This window comes from Tetrao urogallus (genome assembly GCF_951394365.1).
Source record: "Tetrao urogallus genome assembly, chromosome: 1".
Classification (NCBI taxonomy): Eukaryota; Metazoa; Chordata; class Aves; order Galliformes; family Phasianidae; genus Tetrao; species Tetrao urogallus.
The window spans coordinates 17714395-17727702 of record NC_136813.1 but is presented as its reverse complement, the minus strand read 5'-3'; the positions used below and the strand labels follow the sequence as shown (position 1 = coordinate 17727702).

Here is a 13308-nt window from a genome sequence, read left to right as displayed (position 1 = left end):
AGAGATTGTCACACTTCAAACATAAAGCCAGAAATCCACTGAAATTCCAGGCTTTTTTTTTTTTTTTCATTCTCATGCCTGGCAGTTTCCCTGGAATTTTTGAGATAGAAACTATTTTTTGTACTTTCCCTCCAAAACTTTTTCAGTGGTGCTTTAAATTCAGCTATGTAGTGTGTGTTGGTTTTTTTATTATTATTATTATGAGTAGAAGGCTATTTAGTTTTCTGGGTTTAGCACATATTTCTTCTTGACAGCCACTGTGGTGTTTTGTTATGTTTTTTTTTCTGAAAGTCCCTTGCTGATCTTGTTTAAGTATGTCTAATCCCAAATAAAAGAGGAGACAGTAATTCACTCCCTAGACAGTTTATGACTGCTGTGACTTTCTTCCTGTAATCTGTCCCCAAGCAAGCTTAAATCTCTCACAATCTCCTTCAAGGGTGAAAAAAAAAAAAAAAGGAATAAGTGAGAGAGTATGGGAAAAATATTAAAAAATACTTCTAATTGATTCTGGGAGGAGAAATGAAAAATTACTTTCCAGTATGGTTAAACAATGATCATAATTTAATCGTATAAGAAAAAATAAATCCTGTTAATTTTCTGTCCTGATTTGTTGCTTTCAAACTTCTCATCAATTAATTGAAGTTTACACCTCTTTATTCATTTTTTTCTTCTCTAGCTCAGAGGTCACCAGTTGTACAACCATGCACAACACACTGCCTTTCATTTACTTGCCCTGTTTCTCTTTCTTTTGGTATTTTCAAACTCCTTGGTACATTCATTTAAGAAATCAAAATATATACACTAAACCACACTGATAGAACTGAAATTCGTTTGGTGCTCTTTCTGTGTTCGTGCCAAGGCACACAGGCAGGATCTCAAGTATCATCATCAACCAGTGATGTTTTTGCTGTGGTGACAGTTTGCACATTTCCAGTGATTTTCATCTAGAGATTTGGAAGTGCAGTTATGATTGCCTCTTTCTGTGTCCCTATACCTACGCTTCTATCTGTCTGTAGACCCCAAATTCACTTAGAGATGACATACAAGCAGGATCAGACTGAGAAAAGAAAAGGGATAAGAACAAAATCTGGCTTCTGGTTCTATATTCCTATCGTAAGTGAATCTGAACATTTCCCAAATATTTAGTAGTGAAGCTGAGAAGAATCCCCATTTCTTCCTTTCCTGTATACTTATCAGACAAATAGCTTGATTTGTTTCCACAAAGTGCTTATAGATGAACGTGAGTAGTTTGATTATGTTTGGTTTGGAAACACTGAGGACACTAAATCAATGGGAGTTCTGCCTGTAATTCTGACAACACTGAGATTGATTAACTGCTTTAGCACTTGCTAAGCTGAGTTTGCAAGCATGTATATAAGTGATCTGTGAAGGTTAGTGGTCAAGTCCTTATTAGGTTTTCCATATTCTCTTCTGGAAAGTCATATTTGCCAAAAGGCAGCCTTGCAACTCTTAGTAGCAGTCATTTGCTGCAGAGATGATTATCGAGTCTCCAGCAGGACTGCAGTGTCTGAAGAGAAGCCAAAGCAGAGTAGAAATGCTGGAGTGATGTATTCACCTCTGTCTTAGTTGTCAAGTTTCCTTCCTACAAACCTGTATACCACAAGCACTGGTCGGTTCTGTATTAGAGTACTGAAGCTCTGTACAGACTTTGAATTCAGATCAAAAAGTATAGGAAGGAAAACATTCCCTAAACTTTCCTTTTGTGTTTCATTCTCTACTTCATGTGCCATAAGGAAGCTAGCACTTCATTGCAACATCTCAGGTTGGAGAAAGAATAGCTGCATTCCTGAGGTTCCACACTTTTCACTTCTATTACAGCTGAGTTGCCAAAAAGTCCTAAGAGACTCCCTCTTGCTGTAGGTTTGTAAAGCATGTTGCAAAATTTGGGCTAACTTCTGATAAGGCTTCTGGATGCTGTTGTAACATGAAACAGGCTGTCTTAAAGAAAGTACTGTCTGCTCCCAGCCTTTTCTCCATCTTACAAATTTGTGATTGATCTTTCTTTTTGTTATTTGGAAACTTAGGAGTTGCTTTTATTCTTAAGCTGCAGTGCAAGAGCATTTCCAGTGCAGTTATTCTTGAATTGTAGAACACATCCAATATGTGAATCCCATTCCCACAGCTGAATTTTGTCTTTCTTTAAAGTCCACAGCCATTGACTTTAGGAGAGCAGGAATTCCATTAGTATGCTTGTTTTTCCTAATACATGAAGAAATTGTGAAGGAATTTCTAACTGAAAATTGTCACACTGTGATCCAGAAGATAAAGAATCAAGTATCCCTAGTGGTGTTACGGCATAAAACTATCAGGTTTTACTTCCTAACCAGAAAGCTATTTTTAATAACTTCTAATAACTTTCTTTTTAAAAAACTCATTAGGATTTTTAACTCTCACATCTGGGAATTACAGTGACCTAGAATGCTGATGTGATGATTCATGGTATTTTAATTTTTGTAATATGGGAATCTATCAGATATAAATTTTACATTACATATTTCAGCTGCTGAATTTGATATGGCAGGAAATCTTCCCATTCTAGCTTGCCAGGAGCAAGCCTACGTGTTGAAATGCAGGACCCATTAATTTTTTTCATACCTAAAGAAGTAATTCCTGCTCTCCTCCCCACTCTAAGTAAGATGCGTGGCTGTTGTGCAACCATCGATGTGCAGTGACATTGCCTGGAAGCAACTGGAGAGGACAAGATTCCAGGCTTGAGAAAAGGCAGCAGAAACCATGGAAAGATTCAGTGCCTCATTCCCTATGAGATGGAAGCAGAATCAAGCATATGTCAGGAATGCTAGAGCCAAATGCTTCCTTTTCCTCTTTGGTTCCCTTGCGCCATTCAGCTGGCTGATGTATGTGGCTACGCAGATCACTGGCTCCTTCCTCAGCATATAGAAATGCTTGGTCACCCAGTGCTGCCCTGTCAGTGTACAGCCCTGGGTGGATCACTGAGAGATTTGTGCTTAAGTGAAACCTGCAAATGCAATATTTAGACATGATGGAGGAACATGTCATTTGTCATCGCCTGGCTACTGACCAGCTAATGACAGAGAGGCGGCTCTCCAAAATGAAGAGCTTATCCTATCAAGGACAGACCTTACACCTATCACAAGATGTATTTTACTTCCACAGAGTAAAAGCCAAGAAAATAAAACACCGAATTACACCCTGTCTTGTTTTCCTACATCCATGGCTTAAACGTATTTCTGAAAGCAACCTTATTTTCAGCAGCTTCTCCTCCCCCAGACCAGGTGTTCCATCAACTGCAATCAAAGATGTGGTTACTGCTCTGCATGACCTGTGCTGTCTTCCAGCCATACATGAGCCACACATCCCAGATACTCCACTCTCACTTCTGCTGGGCACTCCCAAAACACAGCAAAGCTCTGTTAGGTTGCCTGCATGGCTTTGGTCTGCAAGGCCTGTTCTGCCCAACTGCTCAGCATAGGCAGACACGGGTGTTTAAAAAAAAGAGGTCTGAGGATCACAGCCTTCAAAACAGTGCAGCCAGCTTTTGAAAGGCTGTTAAGGCAATGGTGCTCTGAGTACCCCAGCCAAGAAAATCTTCTGCCTGCTGTATTGCTGTCCATGGGGGTGGAGGGGCACCTCTGCTGTGCAGGGGCCTTGAAACTACCTTCACTGGACCACAGTGTATAAAATGTGGGAGCATAGCACACACGTACTCAGTATTACAGTAATAGAACTCCAGCCTGAATCTTAAATTTCCTCTCAGTGTCAGGCTTTCTGTCACCTGTGTGTCCTGAGCAGTGAAGCATTTGTTGGCCCTTTATTTGCATGTGCAGCTCTAATTATTAGAGAAGAAAATACAAGAGAGAGCTTATGCTGCAGCAGCAGCCTTCAGCTAACCCCTTATAGACTTCACAGAGCTTCAAGCTACTAATTGTCCGAGTGATCTCATTAAAGAACTAAAGATAGCTGTGCAGGCTAAAATGCTTTAATTTCAGGGAAAATAATTCAAATCCAGTGAGGCCGTGCAAACACTGACAAGCAAATGAGGCTCTGCTGCTCTTTGCTGCCTAGACCCTTAGCTGTCTTCTCCAACTAATTGCTTTGTCCCAATATAGAAGTATTTCATTCCCTCCTGTCAGTAAATTTTGCAACTCAATTAAGCAGGGTTCTTTTGATGTAATGAAAAGATTCTGGCAAGTCTGGTTGTGTTTTTAACCTTTATATTCACAGGGGGAAAAAAAAATTGTACACAGCCCATCTCTAAATGGCTCATACACCACTGGTTTTCTCTATCTTGAAATTCATGTCAGTCCCTCCACTCCAGAAAATGATAAATGGCTATGTGGGCCAAAATGGGGAAATTCAAAGCTACTGCTCTGCTTGTGGTTCCAGCTTCTGGAGGGTAGTGGAGTGAAGGGTGGTGAGGCGCTGGCATGGGTTGCCCAGAGAGGTGGTGGATGCCTCAACCCTGGAGACACTCAAGATCAGGCTGGACAGGGCTCTGAGCACCTGATGGAGCTGCAGGTGTCCCTGCTCATGACAGGGAGTTGTATCAGATGGCCTCTAAGAGTTGCTTCCAACTCAAACAGTTCTGTGATTCTGTACCCGCACATTAGTACTTGATTCTTGTGCTGCTTTAGTTTTTCTCCCTAAAGAATGAGTGCCTTCTAAAACCGCTGATGTTCACAGCATCCTTTTTCAGACAGCTCTCTCCTGAAATACCTGCAGCATCATTTTCTGTGCTCTTCCAAACCGTCTGCATGCCATCTGTAGTCCCAGCGAACCCATTCTCTCAGTATTAAAGAACAAATTTGCCAAGCTTCTCTTCTGCCGTCTGAGGCTTTGCAGTCTTTGAGGCTTTTAGTTGTCCTTTCATGATTTCAAGGTTCCTCTTTTCTTTCACCTTTGTAATAGTTGGGGCCTCTTCTTTGGAGGTGCTTTCCAACCTTAAATTCCTCTCTTATTAATATGAAATTTCATAAATAACACGTCGGGCCTTTAGCTGCCGTGTCCTTTTCCACTCATTCATTACAACACTGCCTCATCCATCATTTTAACTCATTATCTGCACCTTTTCAAACATTTCTTTCTCACGTGAAAACTAAAGACGATCTCTGCATGCTGTCTTAGCGTGGGCTTAGGGAGCGCCCTGCTGGTGTCCCTGCTGAAATGCAGCCCTGGGAACAAGTCAGCTCCCAGGCTGTATCTGCGGCCAGCTGGTGGTGTCTAATGCATATTCACTATTTGTTCTCACAGGTTCATGGAAAATTTGCAAACGGAAGTGCAAGAAATGGAATTCATACAGTTTTCCAAGGGATTGAATGTCATGAGAAAGGAGGACTTTGCAGAATGGCTACTGTATTTCACTGACGAGGAAAATAATGAAATTTACTGGCAAAACGTGAAAGACAGATTTGAAGCAGGAGAGGTTGGTACCTGGAGTGTGCTTTGTTTTGCTTCCTTGTTTCTGCATACAGGTTTTCATGTGAATGCAAGTATCTAAAAATAAAACCAGTTTCCAAATCAATTATGACAGCTCTTGACTTTTATGCAAATAAGAACCATGACAATTTACTGAGAAATACAAGTATTGACAACAAGCATTCACATCCAAATGTTAAGTCCATTGGATCTAACAAAATAGATTTACTTTGCTTTTGAAAGTACTGTCCAGTATATATCATCTAATTCTTTGATACTCTAGAATATCAGTTTGGAGGAATTCAAGACTTTCTGCAAGTTTACAAACAACCTAGAAGACTTTTCTATTGCCATGCAGATGTTCACCGTAGCCAATCGTCCCGTTAAGCGAGGTGAGTGCTCCACAGCTTCACATCTGTATTTTTAAAAAAGAAAAGATGCACTTTTCTTACAGAATTTTGTGCAGTGCTACACAATCATGCCTATGAAAAACAAGTAAAGTATTTTTCAAACCAAAGAACTGAGGGAGTTGTACCTTTCACGTATAAAAGACATTTAGGAGCAATGCGGCAACATTTTTGTGGAAATACAAGTGTCTTTTTTTGTGATTCTGACGTTGTTACATACTTGTGATACTTGAAAAACAGATCTCCTGAGTTATCTGAAAACAATAACAAAAGTTCCTGAGAAGGGTTGTTGAGACATTAGCATTCGTTTAGACGCATAATTGGTTGGCTCACTTGAAACTGAACAGTGTGTCATGGCAAGATCCTTCTCCTTTTCTTTGTGTTCTACTCACAAAGGTGCAGTGCCATGTCTTGATTTATACTTAACATAAGGAGCTGAAACAGCATCTTTTTGAACACAAAGTTAGGACTGTATATAATGTATGTTGGGACCTTTTTAAGTTGTGGTATATCCTTTTTCAGGAGGATTTTCTACTTAATTATATTTAAATGAAATGTAGAAGAATCAACTGCATTTACAGAGAAATTATTGAAAGAGGCAAAGATGAGAGATGGAGTGCTCTTTTTTCTAGTAAGCTTCAGAACTAAGCATATTTATATAATTAGTTATATACATCATTTGCTATGAAATCAGAAGCACAACATTGCTGTATTTATCACTTAGTGGAGATAACTTGCTGTAATAATCTACAGTGCTACTGTGATATAGTAACCTTCACTTCCTCCTTGAAACTCAGACATCTGTGATGCCTTCAAAAATGCATCCCATTCATGTGGCAGAATGTGCTTGCAGTGATAATCTGCAACCATTTCCCTCTTGCTATCTTCTGTTTTATGACAATCCCATACATTTTCTTATTTTACTTGAGGCAAAACTCCAAATTCTTTACACCACAAAATACTCTAGCTAGGATATCCAGAGGACATTGTAAGATCTACAGAATGCTGCAATTTGTGTGCTTTGCAATGCCTTTACAAGTTCAGTAATGTAATGATGTCGTATTCTGTCTTCACTAGCTGAGTTCAAGAGAGCAGTGAAGGTGGCGACAGGACAGGAGCTCTCAGATAATATTCTGGATACCATCTTCAAGATTTTTGATCTCGATGGAGATGACTGCCTCAGCCACAGCGAGTTCCTTGGTGTCCTGAAGAAGCGAATTCATCGAGGTTTGAGGGTGAGAAGCTGATGGCATCTATCCTTCCCATTAGCATACTTGTTTTTGAATACCACAGATTATTCTTACAACTATCTTATTAATGTTTGTAGAAACACAAGTAGAGATAGTGAATGGAAAGAAATTATATTTTAAATTGAAGACTCCTTAGTGCTTATGAATCTGGGAGGAGTGCTGCCATCATTGGTAATATACATCTGAACTATGGGAGCAGCAGCATCGCTCTACGTACTATATTTATAACACAGTCTGCAATTAAGAGTCTTTTTTGTGTAAATGTTAAACATGCTCTAATTTTATTAACAGGTACCACAACAGCAAGGCATTCAAGGGTACTGGAAGTGCGTGAAAAGGGAAAGCATTAAAGGAGCAAAAGAATTGTGGAAGCAAAGTGGGAAAAGTCCTTTTTAAAAGTGTCCATTATTGCTGGTTTGCTGTAAATGTTATGTAGGGTTTTTTTGTCTTCCTGTTTACATAAGAGCTGAATCAAAAATACTTTTTTTTTACTACAGCTGAACTAAATTAACCCAATATCTAATGCAAAAAAAAAAAAAAAAATTATATCGTTCTAGTGTAATCAGTTGGGTTTACAGAATTGTTATCATGTTTGAACTCCCTACAGAAATACTCTTGTTCTAGGGAATAATGCTATTTATTTTTTTGTGGAGTCTGACCCTGCACTGTGACCTCTGGGATGCATAGGATTTAATAGTGGCCACTGGCTGGAACAATCCAACAGTATCATCTCCTGGTGGAAGAATGGCCATCATCTCATCCGGCCACTGACACAGCAGTTCTCTTTCCCTGGCAAAGACAGGGGTCCAAAAAGGGAAACCATTTGCACAGTCCATGCAAGTCAAGGTACCTGCATCAAAAACGAAATCTCACGTGGCTTGTGCCCCTATTACTGTGAGCTGCTTGTTGCTAGTTCCTGGCAGATGGTTCCACCAGGTCCAGGGTAGATGTCTGATTTGTCTGCTTTTGTTGATAATAGCTTTAAACTGGAAATATAAGGCTGCTGATGCAGGCTTTAAAAGTTACATGTTGATCTATGAATGTGTATTGAGACTCTCAGACCTCTTCAACAAACAGTATAAACAAGAAGGAGAAATCCTCATCCTCATTCTATCATAAGCAGTGATTACACCTTGATTTGTGAATGTTTTGCTTAATTGTAATGCAGAAGATAGATGTGTAACAAATATTTACTTTGCGTTAGTAACAATTATGACAGGGAATGCTGCAGTATCTCAGGAACTCAATGTTATAACAAGCGTTGGCAGGAATAATAGACCCAACAAAAAGTAAACAAATTGTTTAATTGCAAAGCTAGACAATTAATTGCAAATCCAAATTGCAAAGCTAGACCTAAGATGTCAAACAATGAAACAAAAAGAAGATAAAAATTAACATGAATGTTTTTCAGCCATATCACAGTGTGCTTCTCTGTATACACACATATGCATGGTACATTAGTTTTTTTCTTACAGACTCAAGAGCCTGTAGTCACAGGTCCAGATCACTGGTTGGTCACTGCGTATAGGAGACAGACCTTAACACACAGAGCTGTCTGCATTGTCTGTTTTGTCCAGGCTGGGGTAAAGGCCTGACTTTTCAAGACAGGTTTGTTCTAACAGACTCAAAAAACGAACTGGGTAAAACAACTGAGAAATCTCACCACTGCAGATCCCACCTAAGGAGGGTTACAGGTAAGATATGTGGTATGTCAGTGGCCATCAGGCAAGCTAGCGCTAAGGAAGAGTCCTCCCAGGTCTCAGCACTCTAGAGAGAAACAAGCAAAGCAGCAGCATGCAACCACCTGCTACTTCTCCCTGTGCAGCATTCTCTTGGAGCTTTAATTTAAATTGTGCGAAAGAGAAAATGCTTTTCTTTGTGTGATCTGTAAGCATGCACCCAGTCTCGTCCACATGAACAGGAACGTGACTGTGGGTGCCTCAAGACCTGTCTAGAAAATCAGGTACCAGTGACTGCCAAGGATCCCTCTGCTTCCACCAGGAGCCTCTCAAAAATGAAATAAAATGCAGTAAATGCCACTGCCTCTCCCCCTTAAGCTGAAATGGCACTGCTCTGTGGGCAATGAGAAATCAGGCAGCTGTTTTCACTCTGTGCTTTTGGAAGCTGCTTATGGTGATGGGACCTATGAATAAGAGCTGCTGGGAGCAGAGGTGGGGCAGCAGGGCTGGCATGGAAGTACCACAACCAGCTTCAGATCACTAAACAATATTTTTTTAAAGGACAAAATCAAGCAAGACACTTCTGTATCACAGAAGTGTGTGTGTTCCCCTACAGTGGGCGTTGTTCCAGTTCTGCTATAATACAAGGGCAGCCTTTTACTTGTTGCTGTTCATATTTTGGCAAATTGTTTTTACTTTGGAACAGACACAATTGTTTAACAATTTATTCTGTGAGTTCTTAATAGGTTTTTGATGTTCTACATTGCTTTTGTGGTTGTTTCTTGTTTTGTTTTGTTTACCAATGACACATATCCTGCAAACTGTTTGGTTTTCTGTTAGAAAAATCAATTCATCTAGCTTTAGTGTATCTAGGAGTTTAATGCCTCATTGCTCATTCGTATCTGGGTTTGTGCAATCAGCAATATCTGCTTTTGGCAGCAAGTTACTAAAAATGGATTTCAAGCTTTATTTCTTAGCTAAAGATCTGGTATCCAGTTCAGAGGAAAAAGAAAACAGATACGCTTATTTTAAAACAAACATCATGTCTATAATAAAATAAGAAATGGAATGATTTCTTCGGAATTAAAGTGCGATTAACATTTTCAGAAGAAACTATCCTGAAAGTACAGCCAGGAAGGAATTCCTCTGAATGCCAGGGAAGATTTGTCCGTTGAAAAATCAGGCTCTGTGTTTAATCTATAGCTTGTTTTTGTTTGTTTTCACCAAAAAGATTTGTGAAACAGTCTTAAAATCATTTCTCAGATAAAATATCTTAGACTGAAAGAGCTGTTTACATGAGTGTTTAGACCGACCTTGTCTGATGAAGAATCCATTGTAGCTTTAATTTTTTTAAGCTCCTTTTAGTAACTGTATGGTATTTGCAAGCTGTCTGTCAACATTACTCAACACAATTTATTCAAAGGTCTTGCCTACTGCCAACGTGCCAATTAAGTGTATCAGTTACAACTTTTTTAACCTTACGAATCCTTCCTCTGAACAGAAATATACTAAAAATGAAATAAAATTAAATGCTAAAAAAAACCCTCCAACTTTGCTTTTGAGTGTTATTTGGAATAAAAAAAATAATATATTATGTATTGTGGAGGTCTCATAAACTGTTTTAAAACTATTTTAAAAGAATACACGAGATGAGAACTGCCAGATAAAGGGCCGAAATGGGAACAAATCCAGAGAGTTAGAGGAAGTATTTCAAAATTCGTATCTATTGTCCATACTTTGACTTAAGCAGAGAGATGGATTAATAAATGTACGTTGGAGTTTCAAATACAGTTTTCTTCTCATGGAAGAGTGCCAAAATCTCTTGTGTCTTCAACCTTTCCTATTAAACAGCCACAGCAGGTCAGGAAACTATTCCAGTGAAGAAAGAAACCTTCAGTCCTTCTGAACAGACAGTATGCATCTCAGTGATGTGGATGTTATTACTGAGATCCACACTGACCAAGCAACAGCCCCTCTAATGCCACTGGGCACTGAGGAAGCATGATGGCAAAACCTGTGGACATAGACACATATTTTGTCACATATTTGTGCACCAGGCAGCCATAGAAATTCCTCCTAGAGAAATTGAAGATGTTGCCCAACAAGAGGTGGAAAGGAAACCTGAGAGACTTGAGCATGTACAAAATTAATCCACAAACAAGCTTGCAGCTCCTCGCTCATTTACTTTCTGAAGGTTTCCTGCTGTCTTTGTTGATTAAACAATTCCTGGTTGGTTCAATAATGTAGAAATTATGCAGCATATGTGGAGACAGATTTCCCATTAGGCTGGTGTTGGCTCAGTTAATAAAGTTTTTTGCTTCATTAACCAGAAGGCTGTGGTGCAGAGCTCTCCTCATGGACCGCAGGAACTGCGCTGTGACTCCTGCACACCGTCCTCCCAGCATTGCACAACTGTGCCCACCTGTGTCATGCCAGAAAGTACACATCAGTCCTTGGAGAGCAAAAAGCTGTGCTTTTTCACACCCACATGCCCAATTGAAAGCTTGTTCTTCTGTTTCCTGTCCCAGCTGATGGTGGTCGGCCTTTCCTCACCAACTGTGATGTGGAAATCAAATCATAGAATGATTAAGGTTGGAAAAAAACACTAAGATCATCCAGTCCAACCATCAGCACGTCCCTACCATGCCCATTAACTGTCTCCCTCAGTGCCACATCTCCACATTTCTTGAATCCCTCCAGGGACAGTGACTCCAGGGACTGGGCATCCTGTGCCCCTGCCTCACCACTCCTTCCGATAAGAAATTTTTCATGATATGCAACCTGAACTTCCCCTGGTGCAACTTAAAGGGAAGAAGGTTCTGGGATGCTCTGGCTAACTTAAAGATTGAAGGCTCTGGGAGTACACACTCTGCATTTGGCAAAATGTGAGATTCACTTTGGCCTCAATCAAATGCTCTCAGACAGGAAAATCTGGGAGAAAGGAGACTAGTCAAAGCAGAGAAATGTGTGGGATTTCAGACACCAGCAAGTGCCAAAACATCCTCTGAAGAGTCTGTCCTTGTCATAGAATCATAGAATACCCTGAGTTGGAAGGGACCCACGAAGATCATCAAATCCAGCTTCTGGCTCTACCCAGGACCACCCACAAATCAGACCATATGTCTGAAGAGCGTTGTCCAGACACCTGTTGGTCAGTGTTGTGACCACTGGGCCCTGTTCCAGGGCCTGACCACCCTCTGGTGAAGAACCTTTTCCTGATCTCCAACCCAACCTTCCCCTGATGCAGCCCCAGGCCGTTCCCTTGGGTCCTTCTCCATGAACTGCAGAGGGAGCACAGGAGATGAGCTTCTCCAGACTTAACTTGTACTTTGGCAATGCCTTCTTTGTTCATAAGCTTTAATGGATCCTAAGTAAGAGTACTTACATTTGGACTTTTTTTCTATAAATTGAAGTGCTGTTTTGTTGGAAGGGTGAAAACTCATAGAAAGGAACAATTTTAAAGACTCGTCAATACAGTGTTTTGGTTTTTTTGGGGTTTTTTTTCATCTTAATTATGTGGCATCTTACTGTATTTTAATCTACTTTGAAATTGATACTATTAGGAGCAAACATTACTAAAAAGTGTGTGTCTCTTAAATAAACCACACAAGGTGGTTCCTAAAGCAATGGGAGCTGAGTCACAGGATAGCTGATTGTATTCCCTGCTGAATGGGAAGGAGAGCAAAATGCTCTGCAGCTGGTCTTTAGAAAAGAGAATTCAAACTGTAATTTAGGAGACATGAACATGATCGAACACAAGGATGCTAGGAAAGCAACAAATAAATCAACACAGCTGAAATTAAATGTTTCAAATGCTGTTTGAACAAAACAAGTTCTTTGCAATTTAGGATTTGACCCAATGCAAACAAGGACAACTAATCACTCACAGTTAATGTATACAAGATTACATGAGCCGTACTGGAATGCAGAGAGCAAGTATTTGAGCCATCTCCTTCGGTTTTATGTGTATATCAGAAATCAAGCCTACAGAAATTGATTTGTCTGTTTACTACCAGGAACAAATAAAAAAGATTCCTAATGAGCCACATTATTATTTTGCATCAACCTCCACCTAAAAGGATGCTGGGTTGCTTCTTTGCCAGGTCATGGCTTGTTCCTAGCCCTCAGAGGAAAGAAATACTGAAGCAAAATTGAGATGAAATTATGAAGATGAAGGCTAAAGAGAACGATGAGAACATCTGAAGGAGTGTTTGCTGTGTTTTGCTGTAAGGCAGCTTTCCAAAAGGACAGCAGGTGTATAGCTATATATTTTTTTCAATTACAAAAAAAAGTTGTAAGGGGTGACGCAGTAATTTACAGTGCAGTAAATTTTTCCACTTTTTCCCTGCAAAGTTTGAACTGTTTATTACAAACAAATGAACAAAATTCTGGAAGACTGTGCAGGAGACCCCTGCCAGAGCAGAGGATGCAAAGGTACATTTCACTGCTCTCACAGAGATCTTCATGTAGGTAAATCAGGTGGGCAGCCAGAAAGAGGCATGTGAAATGGACCAAGGACACCTGGGTTTTGCTTCTTGACAATTATGGGATGACCTC

General features: G+C 40.0%; 1 protein-coding gene across 1 annotated transcript in view; it reads left to right on the top strand.

Annotated features, from left to right (window-relative positions):
- MICU2 (mitochondrial calcium uptake 2) overlaps window positions 1-7468 on the top strand; it is a gene marked incomplete at both ends in the record, with an annotated part of 131759 nt that extends 124291 nt beyond the window's left edge. Inside the window, 4 exons of the mRNA XM_079542769.1 lie at window positions 5251-5422; window positions 5699-5807; window positions 6900-7057; window positions 7364-7468. Of these exons, the coding sequence (XP_079398895.1) occupies window positions 5251-5422; window positions 5699-5807; window positions 6900-7057; window positions 7364-7468 (544 nt within the window). The remainder of the gene's footprint in view (window positions 1-5250; window positions 5423-5698; window positions 5808-6899; window positions 7058-7363) is intronic.
- Window positions 7469-13308: the final 5840 nt, after the last annotated feature.